General features: G+C 39.6%; 1 protein-coding gene across 2 annotated transcripts in view; it reads right to left on the bottom strand.

Annotated features, from left to right (window-relative positions):
• sash1a (SAM and SH3 domain containing 1a) overlaps positions 1-19138 on the bottom strand; it is a 260951-nt gene that overhangs the window by 64233 nt on the left and 177580 nt on the right. For both annotated transcript variants that reach the window (XM_070889949.1, XM_070889950.1), the window contains exons 7-9: positions 15881-15993; positions 13981-14082; positions 10318-10447 (exon numbers count right to left, since the gene is read on the bottom strand). In XM_070889949.1, coding sequence (XP_070746050.1) covers positions 10318-10447; positions 13981-14082; positions 15881-15993 — 345 coding nt within the window. The remainder of the gene's footprint in view (positions 1-10317; positions 10448-13980; positions 14083-15880; positions 15994-19138) is intronic.

The raw sequence follows: 19138 nt of genomic DNA on the forward strand, positions 1-19138 counted from the left end.
TATGCTATCCCACTATTTACTGACTGTATTGATACTCTATCCCACTAGTTACTCACACTGTCTTGAAACTCTATCCCACTATTTACTCACAGTATTGAGACTCTGTCCCACCATTTACTCACTGTATTGATGCTCTATCCCACTATTTACTCACTGTATTGATACTCTATCCCAATATTTACTCACTGTATTGATACTCTATCCCACTATTTACTCACTGTATTGATACTCTATCCCACTATTTACTCACACTGTATTGATACTCGATCCCACTATTTATTCACTGTATTGATACTCTATCCCACTATTTACTCACTGTATTGATGCTCTATCCCACTATTTACTCACTGTATTGATACTTCACCCCACTATTTACTCACTGCATTGAAATTCTATCCCACGATTTACTCACTGTATTGATACTCTACCCACTATTTACTCTCACTGTATTGATACTTTATCCCACTATTTACTCACTGTATTGATACCCTATCCCACTATTTACTCACTGTATTGATGCTCTATCCCACTATTTACTCACTATATTGATACATTATCCCACAATTTACTCACTGTATTGATACTCTATTCCACTATATACTCACTGTATTGATACTCTATCCCATTATTTACTCACTGTACTGATACCCTATCCCACTATTTAGTCACTGTATTGAAACTCTATCCCACTATTTACTCACTGTATTGATACTCTATCCCACTATTTACTCTCACTGTATTGATACTCTATCCCACTATGTACTCACTGTATTGATACTCTAGCCCACTATTTACTCACTGTATTGATGCTCTATCCCACTATTTACTCACTGTTTTGATACTCTATTCCACTATTTATTCACTGTATTGATATTCAATCCCTCTATTTACTCACTGTATTGATAATCTATCCCACTATTTACTCACTGTATTGATGCTGTATCCCACTATTTACTCACTGTATTGATACTCTATCCCACTATTTACTCACTGTATTGATACTCTATCCCACTATTTACTCACACTGTATTGATGCTCTATCCCACGATATACTCACTGTGTTGATACTCTATCCCACTATTTACTCACTGTATTGATGCGCTATCCCACTATTTACTCTCACTGTATTGATACTCTATCGCACTATTTACTCACTGTATTGATACTCTATCCCACTATTTACTCACTGTATTGCTGCTCTATCCCACTATTTACTCACTGTATTGATACTTCATCCCACGATATACTCACTGTATTGAAATTCTATCCTACTATTTACTCACTGTATTGATATCCTAACCCACTATTTACTCTCACTGTATTGATGCTCTATCCCACTATTTACTCTCACTGTATTGATACTCTATCCCACTATTTACTCACTGTATTGATGCTCTATCCCACTATTTACTCACTGTATTGATGCTCTGTCCCACTATTTACTCACTGTATTGATACTGTATCCCACGATTTACTCACACTATATTGATACTCTATTCCACTATTTATTCACTGTATTGATGCTCTATCCCATTATTTACTCACTGTATTGATACTCTATCCAACTATTTACCCACTGTATTGATACTCTATCCCACTATTTACTCACTGTATTGATACTCTATCCCACTATTTACTCTCACTGTATTGATACTCGATCCCACTATTTACTCACTGTATTGATACACTACCCACTCTTTACTCACTGTATTGATACTCTATCCCACTATTTACTCACTGTATTGATACTCTATCCCACTATTTACTCACACTGTATTGATGCTCTATCCGACTATTTACTCACTGTATTGATTCTTCATCCCACTATTTACTGACTGTATTGAAATTCTATCCCACTATTTCCTCACTGTATTGATACTCTATCCCACTATTTACTCACACTGTATTGATGCTCTATCCCACTATTTACTCACTGTATTGATACTCTATCCCACTATTTACTCACTGTATTGATGCTCTATCCCACTACTTACTCACTGTATTGATACTTCACCGCACTATTTACTCACTGTATTGAAATTCTATCCCACTATTTACTCACTGTATTGATACACTCTCCCACTATTTACTCACTGTATTGATACTCTCTCCCACTAATTACTCACACTGTATTGATAATCTACCCCACTATTTAGCTGTATTGATGCGCTATCCCACTATTTACTCACTGTATTGATACTCTATCCCAATTTATACTCACTGTATTGATACTCTATCCCACTATTTACTCACTGTGTTGATGCCCTATCCCACTATTTACTCTCACTGTATTGATGCTCTCTCCCACTATTTATTCACTGTATTGATGCTCTATCCCACTATTTACTCACTGTATTGATACTCTATCCCACTAGTTACTCACACTGTCTTGAAACTCTATCCCACTATTTACTCACAGTATTGAGACTCTGTCCCACTATTTACTCACTGTATTGATGCTCTATCCCACTCTTTACTCACACTGTATTGATACTCTATCCCACTATTTACTCACTGTATTGATACTCTATCCCACTATTTACTCACTGTATTGATACTCTATCCCACTATTTACTCACACTGTATTGATACTCGATCCCACTATTTATTCACTGTATTGATACTCTATCCCACTATTTACTCACTGTATTGATGCTCTATCCCACTATTTACTCACTGTATTGATACTTCACCCCACTATTTACTCACTGCATTGAAATTCTATCCCACGATTTACTCACTGTATTGATACTCTACCCACTATTTACTCTCACTGTATTGATACCCTATCCCACTATTTACTCACTGTATTGATGCTCTATCCCACTATTTACTCACTATATTGATACATTATCCCACAATTTACTCACTGTATTGATACTCTATTCCACTATATACTCACTGTATTGATACTCTATCCCACTATTTACTCACTGTATTGATACCCTATCCCACTATTTAGTCACTGTATTGATACTCTATCCCACTAATTACTCACAATGTATTGATACTCTATCCCACTATTTACTCACTGTATTGATACTCTATCCCACTATTTACTCACTGTATTGATGCTCTATCCCACTATTTACTCACTGTATTGACACTCTATCCCACTATTTACTCTCACTGTATTGATACTCTATTCCACTATGTACTCACTGTATTGATACTCTAGCCCACTATTTACTCACTGTATTGATGCTCTGTCCCACTATTTACTCACTGTATTGATGCTCCATCTCACTATTTACTCATTGTATTGATGCTCTATCCCACTATTTACTCACTGTTTTGATACTCTATTCCACTATTTATTCACTGTATTGATATTCAATCCCTCTATTTACTCACTGTATTGATAATCTATCCCACTATTTACTGACTGTATTGATGCTGTATCCCACTATTTACTCACTGTATTGATACTCTATCCCACTATTTACTCACTGTATTGATACTCTATCCCACTATTTACTCACACTGTATTGATGCTCTATCCCACGATATACTCACTGTGTTGATACTCTATCCCACTATTTACTCACTGTATTGATGCGCTATCCCACTATTTACTCTCACTGTATTGATACTCTATCGCACTATTTACTCACTGTATTGATACTCTATCCCACTATTTACTCACTGTATTGCTGCTCTATCCCACTATTTACTCACTGTATTGATACTTCATCCCACGATATACTCACTGTATTGAAATTCTATCCCACTATTTACTCACTGTATTGATATCCTAACCCACTATTTACTCTCTCTGTATTGATGCTCTATCCCACTATTTACTCTCACTGTATTGATACTCTATCCCACTATTTACTCACTGTATTGATGCTCTATCCCACTCTTTACTCAGACTGTATTGATACTCTATCCCACTGTTTACTCACTGTATTTATACTCTATCCCACTCTTTACTCTCACTGTATTGATACTCTATCCCACTATTTACTCACTGTATTAATGCTCTATCCCACTATTTACTCACTGTATTGATGCTCTATCCCACTATTTACTCACTGTATTGATACTCTATCCCACTATTTACTCTCACTGTATTGATACTCGATCCCACTATTTACTCACTGTATTGATGCTCTATCCCATTATTTACTCACTGTATTGATACTCTATGCAACTATTTACCCACTGTATTGATACTCTATCCCACTATTTACTCACTGTATTGATACTCTATCCCACTATTTACTCTCACTGTATTGATACTCGATCCCACTATTTACTCACTGTATTGATACTCTATCCCACTATTTACTCACTGTATTGATGCTCTATCCCACTATTTACTCACTGTATTGATACTTCACCCCACTATTTACTCACTGTATTTAAATTCTATCCCACTATTTACTCACTGTATTGATACACTACCCACTATTTACTCACTGTATTGATACTCTATCCCACTATTTACTCACTGTATTGATACTCTATCCCACTATTTACTCACACTGTATTGATGCTCTATCCGACTATTTACTCACTGTATTGATTCTTCATCCCACTATTTACTGACTGTATTGAAATTCTATCCCACTATTTCCTCACTGTATTGATACTCTATCCCACTATTTACTCACACTGTATTGATGCTCTATCCCACTATTTACTCACTGTATTGATACTCTATCCCACTATTTACTCACTGTATTGCTGCTCTATCCCACTATTTACTCACTGTATTGATACTTCATCCCACGATATACTCACTGTATTGAAATTCTATCCCACTATTTACTCACTGTATTGATATCCTAACCCACTATTTACTCTCACTGTATTGATGCCCTATCCCACTATTTACTCTCACTGTATTGATACTCTATCCCACTATTTACTCACTGTATTGATGCTCTATCCCACTCTTTACTCAGACTGTATTGATACTCTATCCCACTGTTTACTCACTGTATTTATACTCTATCTCACTCTTTACTCTCACTGTATTGATACTCTATCCCACTATTTACTCACTGTATTAATGCTCTATCCCACTATTTACTCACTGTATTGATGCTCTATCCCACTATTTACTCACTGTATTGATGCTCTGTCCCACTATTTACTCACTGTATTGATACTGTATCCCACGATTTACTCACACTATATTGATACTCTATTCCACTATTTACTCACTGTATTGATGCTCTGTCCCATTATTTACTCACTGTATTGATACTCTATCCAACTATTTACCCACTGTATTGATACTCTATCCCACTATTTACTCACTGTATTGATACTCGATCCCACTATTTACTCACTGTATTGATACTCTATCCCACTATTTACTCACTGTATTGATGCTCTATCCCACTATTTACTCACTGTATTGATACTTCACCCCACTATTTACTCACTGTATTTAAATTCTATCCCACTATTTACTCACTGTATTGATACACTACCCACTATTTACTCACTGTATTGATACTCTATCCCACTATTTACTCACTGTATTGATACTCTATCCCACTATTTACTCACACTGTATTGATGCTCTATCCGACTATTTACTCACTGTATTGATTCTTCATCCCACTATTTACTGACTGTATTGAAATTCTATCCCACTATTTCCTCACTGTATTGATACTCTATCCCACTATTTACTCACACTGTATTGATGCTCTATCCCACTATTTACTCACTGTATTGATACTCTATCCCACTATTTACTCACTGTATTGATGCTCTATCCCAGTACTTACTCACTGTATTGATACTTCACCGCACTATTTACTCACTGTATTGAAATTCTATCCCCCTATTTACTCACTGTATTGATACACTCTCCCACTATTTACTCACTGTATTGATACTCTTATTGATACCCTATCCCACTCTTTACTCACTGTATTGATACTCTACCCCACTATTTAGCTGTATTGATGCGCTATCCCACTATTTACTCACTGTATTGATACTCTATCCCAATTTATACTCACTGTATTGATACTCTATCCGACTATTTACTCACTGTGTTGATGCCCTATCCCACTATTTACTCTCACTGTATTGATGCTCTCTCCCACTATTTATTCACTGTATTGATGCTCTATCCCACTATTTACTCACTGTATTGATACTCTATCCCACTAGTTACTCACACTGTCTTGAAACTCTATCCCACTATTTACTCACAGTATTGAGACTCTGTCCCACTATTTGCTCACTGTATTGATGCTCTATCCCACTACTTACTCACTGTATTGATACTCTATCCCACTATTTACTCACACTGTATTGATACTCGATCCCACTATTTATTCACTGTATTGATACTCTATCCCACTATTTACTCACTGTATTGATGCTCTATCCCACTATTTACTCACTGTATTGATACTTCATCCCACTATTTACTCACTGCATTTAAATTCTATCCCACTATTTACTCACTGTATTGATACTCTATCCCACTATTTACTCACTGTATTGATGCTCTATCACACTATTTACTCACTATATTGATACATTATCCCACAATTTACTCACTGTATTGATAGTCTATTCCACTATATACTCACTGTATTGATACTCTATCCCACTATTTACTCACTGTATTGATACCCTATCCCACTATTTAGTCACTGTATTGATACTCTATCCCACTAATTACTCACAATGTATTGATACTCTATCCCACTATTTACTCACTGTATTGAAACTCTATCCCACTATTTACTCACTGTATTGATACTCTATCCCACTATTTACTCACTGTATTGATGCTCTATCCCACTATTTACTCACTGTATTGACACTCTATCCCACTATTTACTCTCACTGTATTGATACTCTATCCCACTATGTACTCACTGTATTGATACTCTAGCCCACTATTTACTCACTGTATTGATGCTCTGTCCCACTATTTACTCACTGTATTGATGCTCCATCTCACTATTTACTCATTGTATTGATGCTCTATCCCACTATTTACTCACTGTTTTGATACTCTATTCCACTATTTATTCACTGTATTGATATTCAATCCCTCTATTTACTCACTGTATTGATAATCTATCCCACTATTTACTCACTGTATTGATGCTGTATCCCACTATTTACTCACTGTATTGATACTCTATCCCACTATTTACTCACTGTATTGATACTCTATCCCACTATTTACTCACACTGTATTGATGCTCTATCCCACGATATACTCACTGTGTTGATACTCTATCCCACTATTTACTCACTGTATTGATGCGCTATCCCACTATTTACTCTCACTGTATTGATACTCTATCGCACTATTTACTCACTGTATTGATACTCTATCCCACTATTTACTCACTGTATTGCTGCTCTATCCCACTATTTACTTACTGTATTGATACTTCATCCCACGATATACTCACTGTATTGAAATTCTATCCCACTATTTACTCACTGTATTGATATCCTAACCCACTATTTACTCTCACTGTATTGATACTCTATCCCACTATTTACTCTCACTGTATTGATACTCTATCCCACTATTTACTCACTGTATTGATGCTCTGTCCCACTCTTTACTCAGACTGTATTGATACTCTATCCCACTGTTTACTCACTGTATTTATACTCTATCCCACTCTTTACTCAGACTGTATTGATACTCTATCCCACTGTTTACTCACTGTATTTATACTCTATCCCACTATTTACTCACTGTATTGATACTCTATCCCACTATTTACTCACTGTATTAATGCTCTATCCCACTATTTACTCACTGTATTGATGCTCTATCCCACTATTTACTCACTGTATTGATACTGTATCCCACGATTTAATCACACTATATTGATACTCTATTCCACTATTTACTCACTGTATTGATGCTCTATCCCATTATTTACTCACTGTATTGATACTCTATCCAACTATTTACCCACTGTATTGATACTCTATCCCACTATTTACTCACTGTATTGATACTCTATCCCACTATTTACTCTCACTGTATTGATACTCGATCCCACTATTTACTCACTGTATTGATACTCTATCCCACTATTTACTCACTGTATTGATGCTCTATCCCACTATTTACTCACTGTATTGATACTTCACCCCACTATTTACTCACTGTATTTAAATTCTATCCCACTATTTACTCACTGTATTGATACACTACCCACTATTTACTCACTGTATTGATACTCTATCCCACTATTTACTCACTGTATTGATACTCTTACCCACTATTTACTCACACTGTATTGATGCTCTATCCGACTATTTACTCACTGTATTGATTCTTCATCCCACTATTTACTGACTGTATTGAAATTCTATCCCACTATTTCCTCACTGTATTGATACTTCACCGCACTATTTACTCACTGTATTGAAATTCTATCCCACTATTTACTCACTGTATTGATACACTACCCACTATTTACTCACTGTATTGATACTCTATCCCACTATATTCTCACTGTATTGATACTCTTTCCCACTATTTACTCACGGTATTGATATCCTATCCCACTATGTACTCACTGTATTGATACTCTATCCCACTATTTACTCACAGTATTGATGCTCAATCCCACTATTTACTCTCACTGTATTGATGCTCTATCCCACTATCTACTCACTGTATTGATGCTCTATCCCACTATTTACTCACTGTATTGATACTCTATCCCACTATTTACTCACTGTATTGATACTGTATCGCACTATTTACTCACACTATATTGATATCCTATCCCACTATTTACTCACTGTATTGATACGCTATCCCACTATTTACTCACTTTATTGATACTCTGTTCCACTATTTACTCACTGCATTGATGCTCTATCCCACTATTTACTCACTGTATTGATACTCTTTTCTCCGATTTACTCACTGTATTGACACACTGTCCCACTATTTACTCACTGTATTGATACTCTATCCTACTATTTTCTCATGTATTGATACTCTATCCCACTATTTACTCACTGTATTGATACTCTATCCGACTATTTATTCACTGTATTGATACTCAATCCCATTATTTACTCGCTGTATTGATACTCTATCCCACTATTTACCCACTGTATTGATACTCAATCCCATTATTTACTCACTGTATTGATGCTCTATCCCACTATTTACTCACTGTATCCCACTATTTACTCACACTATATTGATACTCTATCCCACCATTTACTCACTGTATTGATACTCTGTCCCACTATTTACTCACTGTATTGATATTCTATCCCAGTACTTAACTGTATTGATACGCTATCCCACTATTTACTCACACTATATTGATACTCTATCCCACCATTTACTCACTGTATTGATGCTCTATCCCACTATTTACTCACTGTATTGATACTCTATCCCACTATTTACTCAATGTAATGATGCTCTATCCCACTATTTACTCTCACTGTATTGATGCTCTATCCCACTATTTACTCTCACTGTATTGATGCTCTATCCCACTATTTACTCACAGTATTGATGCTCTATCCCACTATTTACTCACTGTATTGATGCTCTATCCCATTATTTACTCACTGTATTGATACTCTGTCCCACTATTTACTCACACTGTATTGACACTCTATCCCACTATTTACTCACTGTATTGACACGCTATCCCACTATTTACTCACTGTATTGACACGCTATCCCACTATTTACTCACTGTATTGATACTCTCTCCCACTATTTACTCACTGTATTGATACTCTTATTGATACCCTATCCCACTATTTACTCACTGTATTGATACTCTATCCCACTAATTACTCACACTGTATTGATACTCTATCCCACTATTTAACTGTATTGATGCGCTATCCCACTATTTACTCACTGTATTGATACTCCATCCCAATTTATACTCACTGTATTGATACTCTATCCCACTATTTACTCACTGTATTGATACCCTATCCCACTATTTACTCACACTGTATTGATACTCTATCCCACTCTTTACTCACTGTATTGATGCCCTATCCCACTATTTACTCTCACTGTATTGATGCTCTATCCCACTATTTACTCACTGTATTGATGCTCTATCCCACTATTTACTCACTGTATTGATACTCTATCCCACTATTTACTCACTGTATTGATATTCTATCCCAGTACTTAACTGTATTGATATGCTATCCCACTATTTACTGACTGTATTGATACTCTATCCCACTATTTACTCACAGTATTGAGACTCTATCCCATTATTCACTCACTGTATTGATGTCTATCACACTATTTACTCACACTGTATCGAGACTGTATTGGAATCGCCTCAAAATTACCTTCAGTGGATGCATTTTTAATTTCTTCCACTTTAATCAGTTTCTTTTTCGATCTGCGTCTTGAAGAAACCAGCTTATGGAGCCTCTTAAACTTCACCTCTTGGACTTCATCATCCAACTGCTCCCAGATCTAAACAGGGAAGAAGTGGAATCTACAATAAATATGCTGGTCTTGCTGAACTCTTTCCTGAATCACAAAATGAGATCCGATCCCCGACTCGGGTGGGTTCTGATCCCCGACCCGGGTGTTAGCATATTGGTGGTGGGCGTGCTTGGGGTCCGGGTGGAAACAATTAACTTCTCTCTGAAGCTGTTCTTGCCTCCCTTCAGCTGCCAGGTTTGCCAAGGCCTGGGAAACCTGGCTGCAGGATTAAACCTGCGTGGGCGTTAGCGGAGGCGCAGATATGGTAACACCCAGGCTGCTGGGCCTCCAGCGATGACGTCATCACCGTGCGCAGTGACCCGTTTTCGCCCCGCGGTAGAAAGTGGGCGGCGTCTTGTGAGGCTGCCGCAGGCCATCTCAGTGCCAGTCTCGTGGGTCACGAACCGGTCCACACTCCGCCCGAGGGGTGAAAGTTAAAGGAGGTGCGCCTCACCATTTTTAATTTTCCCCAAACTATCCGGTCCGGCCTCTGAGTTTTTCCACAAGGTCCGTGCGGGCTGCGGCCACGGCACACCGCATCCCCGGTGGCCTAGTGGAGGCCCCTCAAACCCATAACAGAAGGGGAGGGTCCAACAATAGCGTCAACGTTACGTGGAGAGCCTGCGTAGCACTCCGACTTTTGCCCCGTTCGCGCCCCAGACCCACTTCCTCTCGGGGATGGTAACCCGCATTTAGGTCGCGGGGCATGACTTCTGCGCCGGGCGCAGGAATTCCCGCCTCGCAAAGGTTACCGCCCCCAGATGCGGCGATACGCAATTTTGCCCCCTTAATATGTTTTGACATCTCATCGGACCCCAACCCACCCATTTTTGGGGGATAAAATTCAGCCCATAGATTCTATTGGTCAATGGCGAGTTTTGAGTAAGTGTATTTTGTTTGGTTAATCTAACAAAGAAAGTGCACAGGAGCTGGACTGCCTTTGTTAATATGAACAGAAGAACAGGAGTATGCATTCAGGCCATCGAGCCGGTTATGCCATTCAGTTTGATCCTGGCTGATCTGTACCTCAAGTCTATTCACCCGCTGTGGTTCCAAATCCCTTAAAACCCTTGCCGAGCAAAAATCCAATGACAAAGGCTTGAGGCAGCAGGAATACAGAGATTTTGCCCCTTGGGGTACGGACGACATTTCAACATGCTAACATCCCACTGGCCCTGCATATTTAGGCGGAAGCCTGTAACTGAGGTCAGCCATGGCTCAGTTGGTCATGGGTTCAAGACCCATTCCAGGCTGACACTCCCAGTACTGAGGGATTACTGAGGGAGTGTGTTCAGGACTCTTTTCTTACCCAGTACGTAAGAAGCACAACAAGAGATGAATCACAACTGGGTCTAGTAATGGGAAATGAACCAGAGCAGATAAGGGAAGTAAGCATAGGATAATATCTTGGCAATAACGATGATAGCATATTAAGGTTTAAAATAATGGAGAAAAACACAAGCAAGACAAAGACGAAAGTACCAGACTGAGATAAAAACTAATTTTCAGGGGATGAGAATGGAACTAAGGAAGGTAAACTGGAATATTTTTGACAAAGATATAGTGGGAACTATTTAAAACTGCGATCAAGAGAGTAATGAGAAATATATTCCGCTAAAATAATTACAAACTCGCCAATAATGAAACATCGTGGATGATAAAGAGATAAGGGTAAAATTGAAACGAAAGAAAAAGGCATATACTAAGTACACAGACAATAAAGGAGAGGATGACAAAAGGGAATATGAAAAGGTGAGGAAAGAAGTCAAAAAAACAATTAAGACAGAAAAGAGAAACTATGAAATTCATTTTCAAGGAATATAAAATGAAATAGGAAAGTATTCTAAAGATACATAAACAACAAAAGAAAAACCAGTAAAGGGAAAGGGAAACTAAGGGATGCGCAAGACAAACTCACAGGTAATGGCAGCAATATAGCAGAAATATGGAATAATTAATTTGCCTCAGTATTTACCAGGGAGACTAACAAATTGGACATAACATTAGTAAAAGAGATCAAAAAGATACAGTAACATTTAAGATAGAAAGGGGGGAGATAATTGATAAATTAATGAAACTTAGAGAGGATAAAACTCCTGATCCGGTTGGATTGCATCCACGCATATTAAAAGCAGTTAGGGAAGAGATAGCACACATCATTAGAAAAGGGAATAGCACCAGAGGACTGGTGGACAGCTAATGTTAATCCTATATTTAGAAAGGAAGATAGAACAATTCCAGGGAACTATAGACTAGTTAGCAAAATATTGGTGGTCGGAAAGATAATGGTATTCTTGCTCAAAGATGTAAACGAAAAACATTTAGAAACCGAAAATATAATAAAGAATCATCAGCATGGATTTCAAAAGGGAAGCTTGACCAACTTTATTGAACTCTTTAAACAAGTAACACAAGGAGTCGAGACAAGGGTAATGCAGTAGATGTAATATATTTGGATTTTCAAAAGGCCTTCTATAAGGTACTGCAGCGTAGACTCATGACTAGGGTCAGAGCACGTGGAGTCGGGGACAGGGAGCAGAATGGATAGCAAGCTGGCTACTAAACAAAAAGCAGAGTAGGGATTAAGGATTACTACCTAGACTGACAAAAGGTGGGAAGTGGCATTCCACAGGGATCGGTGCTGTGACCACTATTGTTCACAATTTACATTAATTATTTGGACTCGGGAATCAGAAGTACAATTTCTAAATTTTGCTGACATCATCAAATTGTTGTCAGGTGTAGTTAATACAAAGGAAGAATGTGACAAAGTACAGGAAGACATTAATAAACTTGAAGAATGGGCGTGTCATTTGCAAATTAATTTCAATATAATTAAGTTGATACAAAGAATAAGGTGGCCTCATACTGATTAGATAATGAGCTAAATGGGATAGAGAAGCAAAAGGATCGAGGGATACAGATACAGAAATAACAAAGTAGCAACGCAGGATAATAAGGCCATAAGAAAAGCAAACCATTTATTTCTAGAGGGATAAAATAGATGTAGAGGTGTCCAAAACTAGAGGACATAAATATAATAAATACAGTAGGGAATTCAGGAAAAACTTCTTTACCCAAGGAGTGGTTAGAATATGCAACGTGCTACCACAAGGAGTAGTTGAGGTGAATAGCATAGATGCATTTAAGGGGAGGGTAAATAAGCACGTGAGGGAGAACGTGAGGGGCGGGAAAAGGCTCGTGTGGAGCGAAAACATGAGCATAGACAAGTTGGGCCGAATGTTCTGATTTTGTGCTGCAGACTCTATGTAATTGCTGTTTGTGGAACCTTGCTGTGTGCAATTTGGCTGCCGTGTTTTGCTACAATACAACAGTGACTACACTTCAAAAGGTACTTAATTGGCTGAAAATTGCTTTGGGACGCCCTGAGGACATGAAAAGCACAATAGAAAGTCAAATCTTCCTTTCTTTCACCAGCGGCTGCATTGCCTGTGGTCATGGACCCCCCCGGGGGTTTTCAGGGTCCGAGAGTTTATCAGCATTAAACAGACTTCACTCACACCACCATCGGAGGACTCATCCCATGGCTCATGGGCTCCACCTGCCGATTGAGTTGAATCCATGCTCAGAGACAGCCTGTTGTGACACTCGTATTCTTTGAGCTGGAAAATAAATCAAAAATAATTTTTTTTTTATACAAGAAATAAAACCCGCGAGGAAAAAATACACAAACAGAGCAGGCTCTCTGACCTTTGCAAACAGCGATTAGTGTCAGATGTGGCTCGGTGGCTAGCACTCTCGCCCGAGTCAGAAGGTCGTGGGTTCAAGTCCCACTCTAGAGACTTGAGCACTTAATCCAGGCCGACTCTCTCGTGCAGTGGTGACGGTGTGCTGCACTGTCTGAGGTGTTGTTTGTGGGACCTTTGCTGTGTGTAAATTGGCTGCCGCCTTTCCTACAGTGTAACAGTGACTACATTTCAAAAGCACTCCATTGGCTGTAAAGCCCTTTGGGATATCCTGTGATGATCTAAATGGCATCCAAAAAAGTAGCAAAGAACAAGGGTTGTGCAAGGCTAGAATTCGTTATGTCTGGAAGTATTGCCAAAAGGGCCTTCCGTGTCTGTTCTCACGGCTGGGAATGGTGGTTGGTGGTAAAGTAGAAGTATTTGGGCCTGGAATTTCCTGTGGAGGTGAAGTTTCAGATTTGCACCCAAAATTACACACCTTCTGCTGATGCCTATTTACACCCAAATTTTATGCTCATCTCATTAACTTGCAGAGGAATGTAACAATTGATGTAAACAGTTAGAACATAAGAACATAAGAATTAGGAACAGGAGTAGGCCATCTAGCCCCTGGAGCCTGCTCCGCCATTCAACAAGATCATGGCTGATCTGGCCGTGGACTCAGCTCCACTTACCCGCCCGCTCCCCATAACCCTTAATTCCCTTATTGGTTAAAAATCTATCTATCTGTGTCTTGAATACATTCAATGAGCTAGCCTCAACTGCTTCCTTGGGCAGAGAATTCCACAGATTCACAACCCTCTGGGAGAAGAAATTCCTTCTCAACTCGGTTTTAAATTGGCTCCCCCGTATTTTGAGGCTGTGCCCCCTAGTTCTAGTCTCCCTGACCAGTGGAAATAACCTCTCTGCCTCTATCTTGTCTATCCCTTTCATTATTTTAAATGTTTCTATAAGATCACCCCTCATCCTTCTGAACTCCAACGAGTAAAGACCCAGTCTACTCAATCTATCATCATAAGGTAATCCCCTCATCTCCGGAATCAGTCTAGTGAGTCGTCTCTGTACCCCCTCCAAAGCCAGTATATCCTTCCTTAAGTAAGGTGACAAAAACTGCATGCAGTACTCCAGGTGCGGCCTCACCAATACCCTATACAGTTGCAGCAGGACCTCCCTGCTTTTGTACTCCATCCCTCTTGCAATGAAGGCCAACATTCCATTCGCCTTCCTGATTACCTGCTGCACCTGCAAACTAACTTTTTGGGATTCATGCACAAGGATCCTCAGGTCCCTCTGCACCTCAGCATGTTGTAATTTCTCCCCATTCAAATAATATTCCCTTTTACTGTTTTTTTTCCCCCAAGGTGGATGACCTCACACTTTCCGACATTGTATTCCATCTGCCAAACCTTAGCCCATTCGCTTAACCTATCCAAATCTCTTTGCAGCCTCTGTGTCCTCTACACAACCCGCTTTCCCACTAATCTTTGTGTCATCTGCAAATTTTGTTACACTACACTCTGTCCCCTCTTCCAGGTCATCTATGTATATTAATAAACTCAATAAACAACCAAGGCCCGAGGAAATTCTCTGGAGTGGGGCTTGAACCCACAACCTCTAAATCAGTCACCGTCAGAGAAAAAAATAACCAGTAAAATAAACTGAGCCAAATGTGAGTAGCAGTTACTTCTAACTGTACGAGATGTGTTTAAGTTACCTTAGCAAGTGCCTCCTCTATTGTTATCATCTTATCCTTGACCATCATCATCAGCTCAATGCGGTCCTCATCACACATGGTAATCTCACTGGCCACAAATCCAATGTCGTCGTCTTTACAGGTCGACAAGAAAAGTTGCGTTTTGGGGACAAAGAAGAAGAAAGATCCTTCTGTTATTAAAGAGCCTTCAAAGGAGAGGTTTTAAAACATGACCTGCCCAGCAAAACTCAGGCATCTGTCTGCATTTCAAATTTTGAGATTTTACTTTTGTCACTGAAAAATCAGGTAAATCATCATGGAACTTGCAGCACAGGAGGTGGCCATTCGGCCCATTGTGCCTGTGCCAGAAAGTAAAGATACTACATGTTTAAAATATTCATTCTTGTGATGTGGGTGTCGCTGGCAAGGTCGGACATTATTGCCCAGTCCTCATTGCCCTGAGACAGTGGTAGTGAGCCTCTCAAAGCGCTGCAGTCAGTGTGATATTCTCTGTAGCGGGTTTGATGGTTGAATGGCTTGCTAGGTCACTTCAAAGGGTAGTTAGGCGTCAATCCCGTTGGTGTGGGACTGGAATCACATATAGGCTGGACCAAGTAAGGATGGCAGGTTTTCTTCCCTTGAGGACATTACTGAACCAGTTGGAGTTTTAAGGACAAACTGCCAGCTTCATGGTCACTTTACTGATAACAGCTTTTTATTTTCAGATTTTTTTTAAACGGAATTCGAATTCTCAGATCGCCATGGTAGGATTTGAACACTCGTTCTCTGGATTTCTCGTCCAGCAATATAACCACGAGGCTACCATACACCCATATAAATGATTAAAATGTTTACATTTTTCACGGTCCCCAATTAGTACCAAGGAACAGCGGCTGAAGGCTGTATGGTCAACATTTTTCATAGGACCATTAGAACATAAGAATTAGGAGCAGGTGTAGGCCTTATGACCTCTCGAGCCTATCACAACCTCAGCGCCCACCATCACCCTATGCCCTGACCCTGTGCTGGGATGAGGCCAGTGTGCCTGCAGTTGGTGGGCTCCTGGTTGTATATCTACTGCCTCAGGTGGAAAAGAAGGGAGTGCTGCATTGTAGCACTGTTGGGGAGTAGCTCAAAGTGTACCAATTTTGTTTTAGTTTGTCTGTATGTTTGGAAATCTTGAGCTTAGAGTGAAATTGTTGAGTCTGCGGATCTGTGCTCGGTTGCACTGGACAGTGCCCTTCCATAATTAACCCTTGCCATATTGTGGCAGATGGCGTTCAATGTGGGGAAGTGTGAAGTTATCCACTTTGGACCCAAGAAAGATAGATCAGAGTATTTTCTAAATGGTGAGAATGGCGGAGGAGCAGAGAGATTGAGAGGTCCATGTCCATAAATCATTAAAGGCTAATCATAGAAATTTACGGCTCATAAAAAGGCCATTTGACCCATTGTGTCTGTACCGGCCGACAAAGAGCTATCCAGCCTAATCCTAGTTTCCAGCTCTTGGTCCGTAGCCTTGTAGGTTACGGCATTTGCAAGTGCATATCTAAGTACTTTTAAAATGTGATGAGCATTTCTGCCTCTACCACCCTTTCAGGCAATGAGTTCCAGACCCCCACCACCCTCTGGATGAAAAGAGTTCTCAACTCCCTTCTAATCCTTCTACCAATTACTTTAAATCTATGTCCCTGGTTATTGACCTCTCTGCTGGGGGAAATAGGTCCTTCCTATCCACTCTATCGAGGCCCCTCATAATTTTATAGACCCCAATTAGGTCTCCCCTCGGCCTCCTCTGCTCCAAAGAAAACCACCTCAGCATATCCAATCTTTCCTCATAGCTTAAATTCTTCAGTCCTGGCAACATCCTCGTAAATCTCCTCTGTACCCTCTCTACTGCAATCACATTATTCCTGTAATCTGGTGATCAGAACTATATGCAGTACTCTAGCTCGGCCTAACTAGTGTTTTATACAGTTCAAGCATAACCTCCCTGCTCTTATATTCTATGCCTCAGCTCATAAAGGAAAGTATTCCGTATGCCTTCTTAACCATCTATCTACCTGTCCTGCTACCTTCAGTGATCTGTGGACATGCACTCCAGGGTCCCTCTGTTCCTCTACACTTCTCAATGTCCTACCATTTAATGTGTATTCCCTTACCTTGTTAGCCTTCCCCAAATGTATTACCTCACACTTCTCCGAATTGAATTCCTTTTACCACTGTTCTCCACACCTGACCAGTTCATTGATACCTTCCTGCAGCTTACTGCTCTCTTCATTATTAACCACACGGCCAATTTTTGTATCATTTGCAAACTTCTTAATCATACCGCCTACATTGAAGTCTCTATCATTGATATATACCCCAAAAAGCAAGGGACCTAGTTTCCAGTGCGGAACCCCACTGGAAACAGGCTTCCAGTCACAAAAACACCAATCGACCATTACCTTTTTTGCTTCCTGCCATTGAGCCAATTTTGGACCCTACTTGCCACTTTCCCTTGGATCCCATGGGCTTTTACTTTTCTGACCAGTCTGCCATGTGAGACCTTGTCAAAAGCCTTGGTAAATTCCATGTCGACTACATCAAACGCGCTACCCTCATCGACCCTCCTTGTTGCTGTTATGTATTTAACCCCTTGTAACCTGTATTACACTACCACCAGAGGGCCTACCTGTTGGGAGTCCCAAGGGATCCCAGCAACCCTTGGGAGCATGGTATATAAGCAGGCCATCCTCGAGGTACCTGCACTCTGGAGTTTTATTAAAGGAGCTAAGGTCACACTTGCTCATTGTACACAGTACTCAGAGTTTCATTCTTTATTATGAGCATAGCAGTTACTTCCTCAAAAAATTCAATCAAGTTAGTCAGACATGACCTTCCCTTAACAAATCTACGCTGACTGTCCTTGATTAATCCGTGCCCTTCTAAATGCCAATTAATACCGCCCCTCAGAATTTTTCCCACCACCGAGGTTAGGTTGACTGGCCTGTAATTACTCGATCTATCCCTTGCTCCCGTTTTAATCAAATGTTAGCAGTCCTCCAAGCTCTACACCGGAGAGGATTGAAAAATGATGGTCAGAGTCTCTGCTACTTTCTCTCTCACTTCTCTTAACAGCCTGGGATACATTTCATCCGGTCCTGGGGATTTATCCACTTTCAAAGATGCTAAACCCCTTAATACTTCCTCTCTCCCTATGTTTATCTCATCTAGTATTTCACACTCCTCTTTAACTACAATGTCTGCATCATCCCTCTCTTTCATGAAAACAGA

Source organism: Pristiophorus japonicus, chromosome 9 (assembly GCF_044704955.1).
Source record: "Pristiophorus japonicus isolate sPriJap1 chromosome 9, sPriJap1.hap1, whole genome shotgun sequence".
In the NCBI taxonomy this organism is placed as follows: Eukaryota; Metazoa; Chordata; class Chondrichthyes; family Pristiophoridae; genus Pristiophorus; species Pristiophorus japonicus.